Source organism: Salmo trutta, chromosome 5 (genome assembly GCF_901001165.1).
Source record: "Salmo trutta chromosome 5, fSalTru1.1, whole genome shotgun sequence".
NCBI lineage: Eukaryota > Metazoa > Chordata > Actinopteri > Salmoniformes > Salmonidae > Salmo > Salmo trutta.
This window is the reverse complement of record NC_042961.1, coordinates 49,269,790-49,288,789: the sequence shown is the minus strand read 5'-3', so window position 1 is coordinate 49,288,789 and position 19,000 is coordinate 49,269,790. Positions and strand designations below refer to the sequence as shown.

At 40.1% G+C, this 19,000-nt stretch overlaps 1 protein-coding gene across 9 annotated transcripts in view; it reads right to left on the bottom strand.

The window, feature by feature from the left end:
• LOC115194356 (receptor-type tyrosine-protein phosphatase eta-like) overlaps positions 1–19,000 on the bottom strand; it is a 54,040-nt gene that overhangs the window by 11,800 nt on the left and 23,240 nt on the right. For 4 of the 9 annotated variants that reach the window (XM_029753994.1, XM_029754002.1, XM_029753993.1 and 1 more), the window contains one exon: positions 18,719–18,976. The exons of 1 other annotated variant lie outside the window; for it this stretch is intronic. In XM_029753994.1, coding sequence (XP_029609854.1) covers positions 18,719–18,976 — 258 coding nt within the window. Of the gene's footprint in view, positions 1–3,669; positions 3,765–4,905; positions 5,076–5,112; positions 5,133–5,202; positions 5,415–12,578; positions 18,234–18,343; positions 18,605–18,718; positions 18,977–19,000 lie in introns of those variants that run through there. 4 more of the 9 variants (XM_029753996.1, XM_029753998.1, XM_029754000.1 and 1 more) reach the window with 4 other exon arrangements.

The window sequence follows — 19,000 nt, the reverse complement described above, 5'->3', positions numbered from 1 at the left end:
TTTTGGTCAGGATATGGCAGGGGGTTTGTGTGTGTTTAATGTTGTGGGGGTGATTGGACTCCCAATTGAAGGCAGGTGTGTTGAGTTGCCTTTGATTGGGAGTCCTATATAGTAGTGTGTGTTTTCTTTGGGGTTGTGGGTAGTTGTTCTTGCACTGCGTTTTGTGTGCCTGCAAGACTGTTCCTGTCGTGTATATTGTTTTTGTCCAGTGGATGCTTTACTCCTTTTTTTAATTAAAATATGAGTATCCACATTCCCGCTGCGCCTTGGTCCATTTTTGAAGACAGTTGTTACACGTGGTTAATCATAAATCTGAATTAAAATGCAAAAAAAATATCTCAAAGTTAAATGTAAACTAATGTGAGAGCATATGCCTCTGCCATATGGACACATGGATACACCACGATCCCTGGGCTGCTAAAGAAATGAGAGCATAGAACTCAGATAGCCTATAGGCCAATGTAGTAGTAGGCCTATAACTTCCATCGTCAACTTTCTATCTGTCTGTACTTGAGACATCGCTAGTGAAGTGCAACATCATATCAAATCAATCAGTTGGGTCTGGCCTGAAGCTGTCGCTAGCGAACTCGCAACTTTACATCAAATCAAATGTTCTTGGTCACATACACATATTTAGCAGATGTTGTTGCGGGTGTAGCGAAATGCTTGTGTTCCTAGCTCCAACAGTGCAGTAGTATCTAACAGTGCAGTAATATCTAACAGTGCAGTAATATCTAACAGTGCAGTAGTATCTAACAGTGCAGTAGTATCTAAAAACGATTCACAACAATACACACAAATCTAAAAGTAAAAGAATGGAATTAAGAAATATATAAATATTAGATCAAGCAATGTCGGAGTGGCATTGACTAAAATACAGTAGAATAGAATACAGTATATACATATGAGATGAGTAAAGCAGTATGTAAACATTATTTAAACATTATTAAAGTGACTAGTGTTCCATTATTAAAGTGGCCAGTGATTCCAAGTCTATGTAAACTCAGCAAAAAAAGAAACGTCCTCTCACTGTCAACTGCGTTTATTTAAGCAAACTTAACATGTGTAAATATTTGTATGAACATAAGATTCAACAACTGAGACATAAACTGAACAAGTTCCACAGACATGGGAATAAAATAAATGGAATAATGTGTCCCTGAACAAAGGGGGGGGTGGGGGGGGGTCAAAATCAAAAGTAACAGGCAGTATCTGGTGTGGCCACCAGCTGCATTAAGTACTGCAGTGCATCTCCTCCTCATGGACTGCACCAGATTTGCCAGTTCTTGCTGTGAGATGTTACCCCACTCTTCCACCAAGGCACCTGCAAGTTCCCGGACATTTCTGGGGGGGAATGGCCCTAGCCCTCATCCTCCAATCCAACAGGTCCCACACGTGCTCAATGGGATTGAGATCCAGGCTCTTCGCTGGCCATGGCAGAACACTGACATTCCTGTCTTGCAGGAAATTACGCACAGAACGAGCAGTATGGCTGTTGGCATTGTCATGCTGGAGGGTCATGTCAGGATAAGCCTGCAGGAAGGGTACCACATGATGGAGGATGTCTTCCCTGTAACACACAGCGTTGAGATCGCCTGCAAAGACAACAAGCTCAGTCCGATGATGCTGTGATACACCGCCCCAGACCCTGACGGACCCGCCACCTCCAAATCAATCCCGGCTGGCAGGGACGTCCTTGTCCCATCGTGCACTAGCAACTCCTGTGGCGGGCCGGGCACAGTGCACGCTGACACGGTCCCCAGCTGCATCGTCCGACACATTGGTGCTGCTGGCTTCCGGGTTAAGTGGGCATTGTGTCAAGAAACAGTGCGGCTTGGTTGGGTTGTGTTTCGGAGGACGCACGGCTCTTGACCTTCGCCTCTTCCGAGTCCGTACGGGAGTATAATTACCCATTGGATACCATGAAATTGGGGAGAAATAGGGGTAAAAAATATATATTATAATTGGAGGGAGACAGCTGAGCACATTGGGGATAGTTGAGTTCTGGAGAGAGACACACTGTATCGTTGCCACACAACTCTCCCCTTCTTCTTGTCAAAACATTTTAAATTCTACTCAAGACATTATCTTGACTTATTCCACATTTTGTATTGTTACAGACAGAATTCAAAATGGATTTAAAAAAATGTATCTCACCCATCTACACACAATCTCCATAATGACAAAGTGAAACATGTTTTTAGTTTTTTTGCAAATTTCTTGAAAATGAAATGCAGAAATGTCTCATTTACATAAGTATTCACACCCCTGAGTCAATACTTTGTAGAAGCACCTTTGGCAGCAATTACAGCTGAGTCTTTCTGGGTAAGTCTTTAAGAACTCTACACCTGGATGTGCAACATTTGCCCATTATTCTTTTCAAACTGTCAAATTGTTTGTTAATCATTGCTAGACAAACTTTTTCAGGTTTTGCCTGAGATTTAAGTCATAACTGTAACTCGGCCACTCAGGAACATTCACTGTCTTCTTGCTAAGCAATGCCAGTGTAGATTTGGACTTGTGTTTCAGGTTATTGTCCAGCTGAAAGGTGAATTCATCTCCCAGTGTCTTGTGTGAAGCAGACTGAACCAGGTTTTCCTCTAGGATTTTGTCTGTGCTTAGCTCCAATCCGTTTCTTATTTATCCTTTAAACCTCCCCAGTCCCAAACTCCCCAGTCCCAAACATAACACTTTGTATTCAGGACAAAAATGTATTTCAAAAAATTTCTAAAAACACATTATGGGGTAGTGTGTATACCAGTGACAAAAAAATCTACATTTTATCCATTTTAAATGCAGGTTGTAACACCAAAAAAATTGAAAAAAGTCAAGGGGTGTGAATACTTTCTGAATGCACTGTATATTTAGATGCTTTTCACTGACAGCCACAACTCAATAATCAGCTAGGCTTATTGACACACGCGCTTCCCAAATAGGCAATCCACAGCTATTTTTTCAAGAAGATCCTCTGTGGCTAATTCAAGCTCTCTGCTGAAGTATTTTGAATGATTTTATTTAGACAGTAATTGTATAACTTTGGCAAAAACATCAATTGACTTTTGGGGAAGCCAGCATCCGAACAGTGCACTCTGCACCAGCCAACTTTCCTTTCCAATTCGCAAGTGGCTGAAACCAGAGATCTTTATATGATGATGAGATGCTCATGTCTCCACCCTAACAATGGAATCATTGTCCCAAAGGCGGGAAGGCAGGCAACAAGCTTATATGTGCATATTATGCCAATAGAAATGCATTGGGCTTATTCTGGACAGATTTTGACGAGAGTGAGCCCTCTCACTCAGCCTCTTCCTCTCTCCTCTCACCGGAAAACAGTGCCCCTCTGTCTTAAATATGTAGTCCATGACATGCCATACTCTTTTTGTCCACACAACATCAGATATATGATCTACACATACTGAGACAGGGGGCGCAGTTTCGCTCACTTGGAGGCTTTATCTAAGATCGATGTGTCTTTCTGTCAGTGCACGTCTCGGTCAAATAAATGATCAATAGTTCAATATTTTATTTGGAAGGAGATACGGTAGGGCGGGCCAAGCCCCCTAAGGCCCATCCGTAACGCCGGCCCTGCACATCTCTATCTGCTAAAACCTGGAAGTTTCATCCTCCCGGGCCTGTTTACAAGTGTGAAAGCACAAAAGCACACCCTACCTCTTCATCTGAGGAACAATCCATTGGCAGGGGGGTGTCTTCAGCTGTCCTACTCCTACCTCGGTCAACAGCCACATCTTTCAGACTGCCTGGGTCTGAAATACGTTTGGGATAATAGATGAGCTCATGTTACAATGCCAATTAATATTCCAGCACATTAAAATGACGGTGAAACATGATCCGATTATTTATTTTCTGTTATATCGCAGCAAAGAGAAAAAGCACTAATGGAGAATTTCCACTGATGATTTACCCCAGTGTTTTACCAAAAAGGCTCAGACTTTTGTGTTTCTACCACCACGGCCCGGCTCCAGTGACTCACTGGGCCATGGCATCAGTGCAGCTGCTCTGAATTGATGCCAAGGCGAGGCCACTGGGACTTTTCAGCTTGCATTTATATAACACTGGCTAACTGTGAACATTGGTTAACATCTTCCACGGTTAATACCTTCTCACAATGCAACGGTGTTGATGGTGCAGATATTTGGTTCCTAGATCAAAACTTAACGACATGTTCTACCTGTTTATCGGTTACCAAACATGAACATCCCTAAGCAATAGTGGACAGGGCCTATAAACTTCCCTGAAATCATGAGGCGAGCCATTAAAACATTAGCAAGGCAAATATTTAGGCACCAGATTTTACTTCCTCTATTAAAAGCAGAGTACCCTGTGATTTAAGCCAGTTAAAAAGTGTATTTTATCATTTTCTTGGCTTTATTGTTATTGATACTTTGTAAATAATGACAGTACTTTTTAAAGTCTATCAAACGTGACAATTGTGCTTTTGATCATTCCATTTCATTTGATGAATATTATAGGCAAAATGTAATATTCATAAAATGAATAATCAAAAGCCCAATTGTCACTTGTTTGATAGACTATCATGTAATAAAAGGGTTATATATAGACAGGTAAAATATAATATTCATAAAATGAAATGAATAAAAGCTCAATTGTCATGTGTTTGATAGATACATTGTAAATAATGTATCAAAAACAAAGCCAAGAAAATGAGGAAATTGCTAACACTTAACTTCCTAGAAGGCTAATAATGCCTCCCTTTTCTACAATTGATGCATTGTTTTTTATTTGATTTGTAAATGTATTCAATCTACTTGTGGATGTGAAGAGATTGTTGTTCGAATGAATACAGTGTGTATTTTAACAATACTGAATAAAAAATAAGGCAGACAAGACTGACTCACTAGGACTCTTCTAAAAAACAGTACCTACCTCGCTCTCCCTCGACGACTGCGTTGCATCTCAAACAAAACGTCTGTCCCTCCTCACAAAGCGTGTGACATCGAAGACACTTCATTTTCAGAAAATGTCTGGAACACAATGGACGTCAATAAAATAATTAGATTATATCAAACATTTGCATTCGTAGGCTATAGTATAGCATGCTTAGTATGGAATGTGCTTCTGTGATAGATTTACTTAAAATAAAGATTACAACTTCTTAATTTGCCTTGTGATTTAAGCCACGAAAGAGTTTGATAAACCTGAGTCACCTGCGACACAACTCACCTTTTGATCACACTCCAGCTAAACGACAACGGATAATCAAATGTTCCAGGGTCTTCCTTTGGGATGAACCATGTGCAAGATTGACTATCTGTTTTTTATTGTGCCTAATAAGCTAACATTCATGCCACCACATTTTCAGTAGTTCCCTGCATTCACATATAACTTTATTCTACGCTATTAGAATGTCATTCATGTGAGAAAAAACAAACATTTAGAGCATCATTTGGTTGTCATTTGGTTCAGTCCGTCTGTGCTTTCTTTCGGTTTCACTGAAATGGGAACACAAGCGGATAAATACCAAATTAGGGTGAGTTTGGGCGAGTCAGCGTAGGGCGAGACAGATTCAAGAATGAACAGGAACATGAATGAACATTTAGCAGACTAGTTGGTGTAATGGTTAATATACACTGAGTTAACAAACATTAAGAACACCTTCCTAATATTTGCTTGTTGTCCTTTAGGTGGTTGACCATTCTTGATTCACACGGTAAACTGTTGAGCGTGAAAAACCCAGCAGCGCTGCAGTTCTTGACACAAACCGGTGCGCCTGGCACCAACTACCATGCCCCATTCAAAGGCACTTAAATATTTTGTCTTACCCATTCACCTTCTGAATGGCACACACACAATCCATGTCTCAAGGCTACAAAAATACTTATTTAACCAGTTTTTTTCCGTAATCTACACTGATTGACGTGGATTTAAAAAGTGACATCACTAAGGGATCATAGCTTTCACTTGGATTCACCTTGTCTGTATGTCATGGAAAGAGCAGTTGTTCATTCATTGTTTGTACACTCAGTGTATATATCTGTGCCATTGAAAATAGCAACATCTTCTTTATGTTGACTTCTTCAACATTTAAGTTTTAAGCAAATGTGAAAAATGGTGCTCTGGTCAAAAGTAGTGTTTTAATTGTATTGTTTTGCTGTAAAGTGTGGAAGGACGTCTGGGAGCATGTAGGGAAGTTGTTTTGAGGAGGAGGTGCTACATGGGTGGTGGGAGAGACAAATAAAAAATCACCTTTATAATAAAGTATTTGCAGACTAACAATAAAATACAATTCCTCATGTGATGAGTAACCGAAGCATAGGACAAGATTTGGTAGCACTGTAGCGTAAAGTAAATTGAAATACATTTGCCAAAATTATATAATTACACCAGAATTTTTTTTGGGGGGGCCTACGCTACAGACGGCTACACGGATCCGCTAATGCAGGTCTATTAAAGGCCCAGTGCACTACTTTTGTGATATTTATATATATACAGTACCAGTCAAAAGTTTGGACACACCTACTCATTCAAGGGTTTTTCTTTATTTTTATTAATTTCTACATTGTAGAATAATAGTAAAAACATCAAAACTATGAAATAACACAATGTTATTTAACACATATGGAATCATGTATTAACCAAAAAAGTGTTAAACAAATAAAAAATATATGTCTATGTATATATATATATATATACATATATTTTTTATTAACCAAAAAAGTGTTAAACAAATAAAAAATATATGTATATATATATATATATATATATGTATATATATATATGTATATATATATATATATATATATATATATATATATATACACATATATTTTTTATATATATATACATATATTTTTTATTTGTTTAACACTTTTTTGGTTACTACATGATTCCATGTATATATATATATATATATAAATAAATATTATGATTATTTTTTTTTTTCAAAGTGTGCACCCTCAGCACCCACGGCTATGGCTGAATGTACACCCCTTCAAATTAGTGGATTCGGCTATTTCAGTTACACCCGTTGCTGACAGGTGTATAAAATTAAGCACACAACCATGCAATCTCCATAGACAAACATTGCAGCAGAATGGCCCGTACTCAGTGTCTTTCAACATGGCACCGTCATGGGATGCCACCTTTCCAACAAGTCAGTTCATAAAATTTCTGCCCTGCTAGAGCTGCCCTGGTCGACTGAAAGTGCTGTTATTGTGAAGTGGTAACGTCTAGGAGAAACAATGGCTCAGCCGCGAAGTGGTAGGCCACACAAACTCACAGAACGGGACCGACGAGTGCTGAAGCATGCAGAGTGTAAAAATCGTCTGTCCTCGGTTGCAACACTTCCTATTGAGTTACAAACTGCCTCTGGAAGCAACGTCAGCACAAGAACTGTTCGTCGGGAGATTCATGAAATGGTCCATGGCCGAGCAGTCACACACAAGCCTAAGATCACCATGCGCAATGCCAAGCGTGGGCTGGATTTGTGTAAAGCTCGCCACCATTGGACTCTGGAGCGATGAATCACGCTTCACCAATTGGCAGCCCGACGGACAAATGTGGGTTTGGCGGATGCTAGGAGAACGCTACCTGCCCCAATGCATTAAGCCAACTGTAAAGTTTGGTGGAGGAGGAATAATGGTTTGGGCTAGGATCCTTAGTTCCAGTGAAGGGAAATCGTAATGCTACAGCATATGACATTCTAGATGATTCTGTGCTTCCAACTTTGGGGCAACAGTTTGGGGAAGACCCATTCCTGTTTCAGCATGACAATGCCCCCATGCACAAAGCGAGATCCGTACAGAAAATGTTTGTCGAGATCGTTCTGGAAGAACTTGACTGGCCTGCACAGAGTCCTGACCTCAACCCCGTCGAACACCTTTGGGATGAATTGGAACGCAGACTGCGAACCAGGCCTAATCGGCCAACATCAGTGCCCGACCTCACAAATGATCTTGGAAGCAAGTCCCCACAGCAATGTTCCAACATCTAGTGGAAAGCCTTCCCAGAAGAGTGGGGGCTGTTATAGCAGCAAAGGGGGGACCAACTTCACATTAATGCCCATGATTTTGAAATGAGATGTTTGATGAGCCATGTAGTGCATTTCAAAACAGAATGGAAGTACTTCAATCAGAATGATTTTGTTTTTAAGAGAGTGTCGTGAAAACACTATTTGGTGTTTCAGTGCATGTAAAAGGAAGCACCAAAACACAAAATTAATGTTTTGGCAGACTGTGTCTCATTCAAACAGGATGTTTTCAATTTATAATTGGTTTATTGCATAAATATTGATTATTGACTTTCAGTTTTAAAGAAGACACTGGGAAATAAATACTTTAAGGGTAGACTTGGTCACTTATTATAGGCCACAATTGCCAGGCCCATTGTGAGATTATAAATAATGTTACAATCAATATGTGTAGGGCTATGTAAGTTATAGCAGAGGTAACATGTGTAAACGGGTACTTCTTTACTGGTATTCATGTGAGGAGGTGGATGTGAACCCGGGTCTCCTTCTTGTCAATACAATGCCTTAGTCCACTTAGCCAGTCTTCAGGACTGCACTGTTGTTCCAAACCGCCCTTGTTACACTGAGCACGTGGGGCCCGATTCAGACTTGAGATATGTAGACTTAACATAGAATCAATAAAGCAAGGACTTCAATTCATGTTAAATCCACTTATCTTAAAGGGGAAATCCGCAGTAGCTACATCAGTTTTTGGATTAATGATATGTACCCATTGATTCTTGAAGAATATAACTTATAAATGCCTTATGAACTGTAGTACACCATCAGAATCCAAAATCTAAACTTGTCTTTCTCCAATGTTTGTAAACAAAGAAAATGTAACAAACTGTGTATATAAACCCTGTAAAACATGGTTAAAACTATCATTTTTATGCCATGGATGGTCAGTCCTTGCATCCACAGCGCTGTCTATGAATTTGAGAGTGGTTACATTTCTCCGGCCCCATCCCTCAGCTTTTTAGCAAAACCTGTGTGGGACAACGCTTTGTTAAAGCATGAATAGGGACAATAGTGAATATTTATATCTGAAATTGCACCTTTATTGTTTCTGTGCTTTGTTTAGACAGATTAGAAACAGGAAGAGATAGATAAGGAGTGAAAGTGGACAGGCAGAAGTGGGAAGTTAACCCCCGAATGCTGGGGCAGTAAAATGGCAAATTTCTTTGGAATTACAAAATGAAATAATAATAATTTAAAAAACAGGACACATCTAACGGGGCACATGCCCTTGTACCCGCTATGGGCATGACACCTCTGGGTGTGAGCACACCAGAAATGCAGATGAAACTCTCCAAAACAATCCTAGAAAGTATGTGTCAATGAAAACGTGAGAACACAATTTTATCACACTGAGTTAAACAGCCATTTTGATTCATTCGTCAGTTTTCATGATGCTACATGTAGTTATTAATTGACACGTCATTGTTTACCCCTTATCGTGCACTTGTTTTTTTTATATAAATGAAGGCCTGCTTTAGTTAATACTGCTGGCTTGTTTGCCTACTAGCTTTATGAGCTTTACCTACTGTTTGATGTGTGACCCACATGTTAAACACTAAGTACCACTGCCAATTTAGCCTGTTCTAGTATTGGCCTACCACACCACATGTTAATGCATCCTACTTTTGACATTCATATTGTTATCTTGTTGCTATATTTGCATAACTTAATCACGTAGGCATTTTGCATATTTCTATTAATGTTTAATAACTGTGTTATGACAATTTGCTTTGGAGAAATCTAAGATTTCTAAGTAGCCAATGTCACTAGGTGAGTGGAAGGTAGCAATTAGACTTGTTCTTTATGCACCTCAAACATAGCAATAGTGGTTACCTTGAATGAATGTTGATCCGTAGAGTTGACTGTAGCGATCCTTTGTATCTTGTTTGGCGTTTCTAGCGTTTTCTCGCATTCATTTGCATCGGTTTGATTGTGGTAAGAACCGTGAGCTCTCCCACCATCCACACATGCCATACATTCAAACATCTGTGTGTTTATAGATCCCTTGATGTGTGTTTATCACCACCATTTATGGTCTGGAGTGTAATTGCCCGAATACGACCATAATACAAGATACACCCAAATTGGCTCCAACAAATTGTATACTCACATTGCCATTTCTTAATATTATAGCATAATTATGCACTCATGTACTATCATTATTGCTTGTTATTATTTGCTATTTCTGACTCCCTGCAGAAAAACATACATAGTACCTTACCCACCGACTGACCAATCCTAACCAAAGCCAAGCATCTAACTCAACTGTACTGTGATTCAATCCATCTGAACAACCTTGCCATGTATCATCTGAATATAAAGACTCAGGGCAGGACATTAGCATAATGGATGACTGGTAGATCGTACTGAGCCCAGGTTTGAAGTTTGTATAAGTGCTACTGCTAACAGAACATACGACTGCTATTCGTAATAAAAACAAGGACCTCTTTCATATTGCGCGCCACTGCATAGAAACCAACCATGGCTCACCTTCCTCCCTGCGCATTGTAGCCATAGAAAACAGCCAAATTTCACCAAGAGGAAGTGACATAATACGTAAACTAAAACAGAGGCATTTTGGCAGTACCCCTTAGACACCCTGGATCCTAATGGGCTAAACACTTATTTTTTTGTTCTAGAATGTTGCCTTGATTTTGTTTGGGTCTCTGTGTCTCCGTTTTCACATATCACCTATGTATATACTTAAGCAATAAGGCACAAGGGGGTGTGGTATATGGCCAATACACTACGGCTAAGGGCTGTTCTTATGCATGGCACAATGCGGAGTGCCTGGATACAGCCCTTAGCTGTGGTATATTGGTCATATACCAAAAACTCCCGAGGGGCCTTATTGCTATTATAAAATGGTTACCAACATAACGAGCAGTAAAAATACATGTATTGTCATACCCGTGGTATACGGTCTGATATACCACGGCTGACAGCTAATCAGCATTCAGGGCTCGAACCACCCAGTTTATAATTTATTTTGTCGTGGCCTAAGAGACATGATTTCTCTTACTATTTTTTTGTGCTATAATTTGTTGTTTACCTTGAATTGTATTATTTTCTTACATTGTTGACTCAATGGGCAACTAGGCTATAAATAAGAGCTAAGTGCAATGGTCAGGTCATTCTGAGGAAGACGTCAGCTGGACGTCGAAACGACAGTCACATGTTCTCCTCCAGTACAATGGATTAAAGTAAGCTAAATAAATAAATCAACCTCTACATTTGTTTTATTGAGTTCTCCAACGCCTTTCTGCCTCAAATTAGTCCTTTTGAAAGTTTTTCTTGGTAAGCCCTTCTTGTTACTGCTAACAAGTTTTGTGTAAGTGATGCTGCTAACATTAGCATTCATTGCCGGTATTTATTTTCCATGAATGTGAAATATAATGCCATATTTCTGTTGATTTGGAAGAATATTAATATGCTACATACCTTACATATCGTTGAATTATCTTACTTTATCAATATTCAAATGTGAAAGACCTGTTAATGTTTGGTCATTTGATAATTTGCAAATAAAAGACTAAGCATTTGAAGCTTCAAAATCATGTCTTGGAAAAAGTGATTTTGTACTCATTAATTATTATTCTGGACAAACTTAATTTGTGTTTTCACAAAACGATCTCTTCGGTACTTTTGACTTTTTGGAATTACCAATGAGGATTTTATAAACACACCATATAAGAGTAGGGAATATACAATAAGAGGAGGGACTCCCATTTAATGCATACCATTTTTAACCTTTTGCTCTGAATCTGAACCAGAAAGCATTTTACTTCGGTCATTTAAAGAAACAAACCAACAACAAGAAAATCCAAACATCAAGTATATCCAAAATATTTCTGAAGGTAATGGTTTACTTAAATGTAAAAAAAGGTTTAAGTACAATTACAATATACTTCTCACAGGAAATTTGATGAATGAAACTCAAGTTGTCAGCCTTGTGTTTTCATTCTCTCATGACTGTGCTATGTTGTTTGTGCTACCACTGCAATAAACAGCTACTTGATTTTGTAATATTGAACTGGTAGTCCAGTACATTTATTACATCAGCTTTTGTGTTGTATTCAATGGAACCTATTATTCTCTAAATATATAATCATTGAATACATTTTACATAGGACCTTTTACTACAGTTGGTGTAGCCTACTTTGTTAAAAGACATTCATAGCAGAGTGTTGACTGCAACACGTCAAAAAACTGGACCAGTTCAAGGACTGTAAAGATTATTTTTCATTGATATATTATATAAAGTGATTAGTTGATTATGGAATATATTTGGTGGGAACTACTTATACAGTGAGCGTTATCAGGATGATTGTGTGTGTGTACTTAACGTTACAGTATTGTAAGTACACAATCTAATCTAAATGTTAAGCTACTACAAATATTAATGATATTTCAAAGGGACAATAACGCAATAGAATATTTAATCTCAAAGTCTCTTTGGAAAGTAAAAAGTTTTGAAAACTATTATAGTCTCGGAGAACACCACCATTTTCAAATGTAATTGTTTCTCAACAATTTCCTAAATCACTTAAGTGTAAGTAAAAAAAAAAAGTCAGACCAATGCTTGATTTTATCAAACCCAATGAATGTTACAGAAACATGAAATATAAATCCCATTCACCATGTAAGAACCCAAACATCAAATGACTGCTTGTACAAATACAAAACAAAATTAGATAAGAAATATTCTCTGTAAACATGACCAATAATGTAATGTAGTAGATTCTCAAAAAAATGTGTTGACTTCAAGAGGCAATAGTCTGCAGTTTAAAGTGGCAATCAGCAGTAAAAAAAATAACAAAGTGTGTCCCCGCCCCTGGTTTGGTAAAAAGCTGAGGGATGGGGCTGGAGAAATGTAATCACTGAAATTCATAGACAGAGCTATGGATGCAAGAACTGACCAACCATGATATAAAAACTATACTTTTAAGTTTGAGGCTATATAGTGTTTGTTTAAATGTTCTTTTGTTTACAAACGTTGAAGTAAAACAAGCTTAAATTTGGGGTTTTGATGGGGTACGACAGTTGAACTAAACTTATGAGGCATTTATAAGTTACTGTATATTCTTCAAGAATCAATGGTTACATATGATGATTAATTTCTAAGTCCAGAAATTGATGTAGCAACTGCTGATTGCCCCTTTAAAGTATTGGAAAAGTATTGTTGTCAGTGCCTACCAAGTAGACACATCAAGTTTAAGGAGTGATGTATCTTTTGAGAATTGCTATCAAACTATGCAAAAACAGAGTAAGTGACAAGTAGTTGAGGCACAGTGTAAAACAGATTATCATTCCAGCCCCCATTCCATGGCTCTTCAATTTGGAGAATATTCTGCTCATGAAGCAGATGGCAAGGACCATGTCTTGATTGTGAAAACATACATAAACAGATTCAGAATCATTCATAATGGAAATCTGACAATAAATCTGACATTTATTCTGCAGGTAATGTCTTTTGATAGACTACAGCCCGACATCATTACTCCTTATGTTACAATTCCTCTTTGAGGTAGAGGCTCTCACTTGATGCTAAAAGACTCTTTGAGGCTTTTTTCTGCCTGTTCCTTAGTGATACATTTCCATGCTTGGGGTGTTATTGCTGGGAGTGCGTTATACTCTTTGGCAAACTCCTTATTGAATTTTGCCATCACATATTTCCAGTAGTCTGAGGCCTCGATGCTAGGATCGGCCGGGATATGCCAGTTAGGAAAAATGTCTCTGTACTTTTTGAAAGGGTGGTATTTTCCATTTGTCTCATAGCATCTGAAAGAACTCTCACTGAACACAGAGGAGGAGCAGATATCAGTCACGAGTTCCTTTGAACCATCAAACCTGTATCGACCAAGTCCCTGTGGTCTGTGTATTGAGGCACAGTGGTCTGTGTGGGCATCTCCTCCTGCTTCGCACGGTGCCTTGCAGAATGGACACTGCTTCCCACAGCCGAACACTCTTTTGAAAATTACATTCTGTGGTTTAATCCTCAATTGTTCCAGTTTCCTCTGTACATCCACTCCCTCTTGGAACTTGGTCCTCAGAGATTGTTCCATTTCTTCAACAGATGTTTTGAGCCAGTGGGCAAACTGCTCTTGTTCTGCATTATTGAGGATCATGAAGGCACTCAGAGCATCCTTGGGAATGACCAGTGTATCTCCAAGCTCCTTGCAAATATTCTGAATGAAGTCCTCAAAGTTGCTGTTTTTGTTGGTTTGGGCCTTTGTGATAGCATCCATTATTTTCATGACAATTGCTTTCAGATGCTTGGCTTCCAACTCAAACATTTTTTGCCCCTTTGAAAAGCGCTCCCTGATTTCACCAAATATCCAATTCTTGACAAACTCTTTATAATAACAAATGTAGCTGACATAGTTCTCAAAGCTGAATTCTGAAAGCAAATGTTTCAAGATTGAGTACTGGAAAAATGCACGAGTGCTGAATTGAAGGGCATTTTTTCCTGTCAGCATTTCATCAACGATATCTGGACCCAATGAATGGGCAACACTTTCTTCCACTGCAGGTCTGAGGCAGAGGCATGTGAATTCTTCTGCTTTCTTCTGACACTGGTCTCGTTCATTGAACACGTCCTTGAAGTCAGAGCAGTACTTGAATTTGTACTGATTAAGGCATCGGCGTGGGTCATTGACTTGAATGAACTGTTCATGCATTTGCTGAAAGTTTCTGGCTGCATCTCCACAGATATGTAGTTTTAGTGAGACTTCAAATTTGACATCAGTCTCAAGATCTTTGCTGGCTTTTAATCTTTCGTCAATCATGTCTAGGATTTCCAGAATATAATTGTCATGGTAATCTGTTTCCCTTTCCACCTTCTCCAACACAAATTGTCTGCAAGTCTCTATGAGATTGTCAGCCATCAACTGGGTTTTCTGTGTGTGTTCATCCAAGTGAAGCCATTGTTTTACTTTCCCTACAAACCCATCAGAAGGCACTTTGAATGGCTCTTTTCCACATTGTTCCAGCCTTACTCTACATATCTTTTCATTCACAGAACTTCCCTTTTGGTTCATGTTTGAACGGAGCTGGCGAAAAATCTTTCCAGTAATGTTTTTCTTCTTCAATCCTGGGAAGGACAACTTCTGCACAGTTTCATGCCACATCTGATCAAAATCTCTCTCTAGTTCCTGATCCGACTTCTCAGATTTGCTCTTCCTGCATTTCTCAATTAATCCCAGAACATTCTCTTCCAGTCTTGCTGTGTGGGTCTTCTTTATTGTGTCCAGATTGTTCATTCCCTGTCTGATCTCAGCAGATGCTTCCACTTGATTCAGCACTGAGTTCTCAATTTCTCGTCGAAGGCTTTTTGCACTGTTGGAGAAGACCTCTCTGTACCCCTCCACTAGATGCACATGGCCTTCTGTCTGTTCATAATACTTTGTCAAGTTGTCAAGAATGGTCTTCTCCCATTTGGAAAGCTCTAGGGAAGCATCATTTTTCAATTTGTATATCAAGTCTTTCATATCTGATGACGGAGCTTTCACAGTGATTGTCCCAAAGTTGGAGATCCTTGTTTCAGCATTTGTTACCCAAGTATACATGTGCTTTCTGAATGACCATTCCCATTTGTTGAACTCAGTGCACAACTTCATGTAGGCATCAGCTACCAGGCTGTTTCTGAAGCTGAAGATGAAGTTTTCATACTTCACAGCATTCCACAAGCTTTTTGTCCACTCCAGAAACTCTGTTATGTTGTTTCCGGAGGCCTCACATTTCTCTAAGACTTCAATCATGTTTTTTTTAAACTCGTAGACGGACTCGCTGTACCCAGCGTTGACAGGTGCCATTGGAGGGTTACCGTGCCAAAGTCCAGGGATGTACCAGTTACCAGTCTCTGGGTTGTACTCCATTACATCAGTGAAGATCTTGTTCTCTTCTTTGTTTTCCATGCTGGCTGCTGCCTGGGTCATCTCGTTCAATTGCTCCAACAGTAGTTTTCGGTCTCTCATGTTCTTGTCGTGTGCCGAAACATCTGCCACATTCTGGTGGACGAACTGACACTTGGGTTTCTTTCCCACCTCTTTCATCCGTAGAAAAGCATGGACAACAATTTGAAGGATGTCCTTCATCTCGGTTGAGTTCTCCATGGCAATGTTTATTATTGTTACATCACTCAGCCCGACAACAAGTGTGGCTAGCTCGTTGTCGTGCTCAAAGCTGTCATCCAGCTGTGCCAGCTCTGGCGACTTCAGCCCTTCTGTATCGATGATCACTACAAAGTCGCACTTCAGCTCTTTCTTGAAGTCCTCTTTGACTTTGATGAGAAGCAAGAAGGCACCTCTTGTGCATCTGCCGCTACTGACTGCGAACTGCACTCCAAACATTGTATTCAGTAGAGTGGACTTTCCTGTGCTCTGAACACCTAGAACGGTTACCACCAGGATCTTGTTCTTCGGCTGCACTAAGACATTGAGCTGATGCAGCACATCACTCACCCATCTCAGAGGTATGTTGGACGCGTCTCCGTCCACCAGCTCCAGAGGAAACCCATCCAGAAGCAGCTCAGCACATAGTTTGGGCAGGTGCTGCAGTTGTTGCCGTGACTCTTCAGTTTCTCCCAATAAGACTGAAGATTCGTACAGTTGACCCATTTCCCGCAGGAAATGTTCGGTTCCCAAAGAACTGTTTGAAATCTGTCTATCAATATATGCAATTTCATCTTGATTTTCAGACAAATTCTGAGACTTTTCTTTGTATAGGTCCCTAAGGCCAGAAAGGTTTTTACGAGACAGATTGTCCAGATTCATACGCATCCATTTCAAGAAGTAGGACCTCTCTAGCCCTGTGCTTGATATTGCATTTATGAAGCAGGTCATTGCCTCTGACATGTCATAACTCCTTTGCTGTTCCCTAAGTTGGATTTTGTATGTTTGGAGTTCACTTTTGTACGTCTCAATGTTCTTGTCACCAGCTTTCCGCAGTCTGCATTCCTCCTTCTCTAGACGTGCCAGCTCCTTCCAGATCTGTCCTTGCAAGGGAAGCTGTGATTCCTTATACTGTGGTGTGTCATGAATTTTTGATGTGATTGCATCCGCATTTTGCTTGGCACTCTGACATTCTTGGCGGTCCTCATCAACAAAGATCCCAAGCTCGTGTGCCACTTCAGCCATTTGCTCCAATGGCATTCTGGACTTTGAACTCTTGATGACCTCCCAAACTGTATTTCTCAGGTTCTTCACAAAGTCTGCATCATTCATCTGTTTGGTTTTCAGGATGATGTTGCTTTTCTTCAAGTTCAACTCTGCTGCTGTTTTCTTTAAAGCATCAATACTGAATCTCTTGCTCTGTGGGTTACCCACCAGAAACAGCTGTGCCTTGGTGTGTTGGCTGGTCAGTAGCTTGTACTTGTTGTCCAGGTTGTCAAAGAACACAAAGACTGCTGCAGAGGTCTGGCAAAGAAAGGAATATTGTGTTTCAAAAGAACTGATGTCCCCTCTCAGATTGGTTACAGCAACAGCTTCACCAAAAATATCAATGTTTCTTTTCCCACATGGGAGGTACCAGCTTATCTCAACCAATCCATTGGATATCCTCCTTGGACTATCACCGCATTCCATGTCGTGGTGGACAAATGTATCGTGATACTGTTGGGGATTACTCAGAAGCTTGTTCAGAATCTGCGACTTGGACACAGAGCACTCACCCAATCTGACAAAAGAGACCATGGGGAGGTCAGAGAGAACAATCCTGTCTTCAACAAATCCTCTTGGGTCTGCCAATGAATGAGGCCTAAACTTCTTGACAATGTCTCGCATTGCCCAAAGCATGAGCGTGCACTGTTTTGTGTCACAATTGGGGAGAAGCAGGGGCACAGAAAACTGACACATTGACATTTTCAATGCCATCTCTTGCTGCAGAAAACCATTAGAGCACAGAAAGAGAGCAGTAACAATGTCTAAGGGGTTCACCACATTACTAGAATCCAGGTTATCAACCAGATTCTCCAGATCTAGCTCTATGTTGCAAAATGAAGCATCACAACTTGCCTCGCCTCCTGATGAGGTGCATTTCACACTTCTAGCTGTTACATTAACCATCATTAACCTCTTCAGAAAAGACCATGGTAGGGCTGAGAGAGTCTGAGTGGGTTCATCTGTGACGGTCTTCTCATCAATCTGCAGCACGTTGCTCAGGGTGAGCTTCTCTGTGTAGTGTTGCTCCAACCCCAGGTCCAGCAGCAAGCTCTCCAGGTGGGTTTCTGTAGACGAAAGAGAAGGTTTTCAGATTGGACCTCCTTGGTTGACAATCAATCCATTGGAAAACATCTTCCTGTCACAATAACACAGTGAAAATTCTTAATACACTCACTTGTGCGGGCATATGTCACAGCTGACTTGCTTTGGGTCCCGTTCTTCAGCACCGTAGAGACGTGGAAGGAGTACTTGACACCTGGACTCAGACGGGAGAACGTCAGGGTGTTGGATACAGTTGTTATCTTCTGGACTTCCTCTCCATCACAGGAACAGGCCACGAGACATGCCTCAGGATTACCAACACGTTTGTCCCAACTCAGAGACACTGATTCACTGCTGACATGATCTATCTTTATCTTTTCCGGTGGCACAGGTTCTGCAAAAAGGACAAAAAAGGACCCAATTCAATAATAACTGGAATAATGAAAACACAAGTGAAACATAATTCTCCCTGTAATGCAAGAGGACATGTATGAATCAATGTACTTACTTGTATACATGGACATTGTGACCGACGCTCTCTGATTCCTATTGTCAGTGACCGATGTGACGCTGAAAGTGTAGTCTGTCCCCGGGTACAAACCTTCCACTTCAGTGCTGTTGAATCCTTGGATGGACAGGATCTCTCTCTGGGTGTGGCAGGAGTAGGTCAATTCATACCTCTGTGCCGGGTCAAAAGGAAGCCAGCTCAGAGAAACAGAGTCACTACCAACATAGTGAAATGTTATATATCCAGGGGAGGAGAGCTCTGTGGGAGAGAGCAAAAAGATAT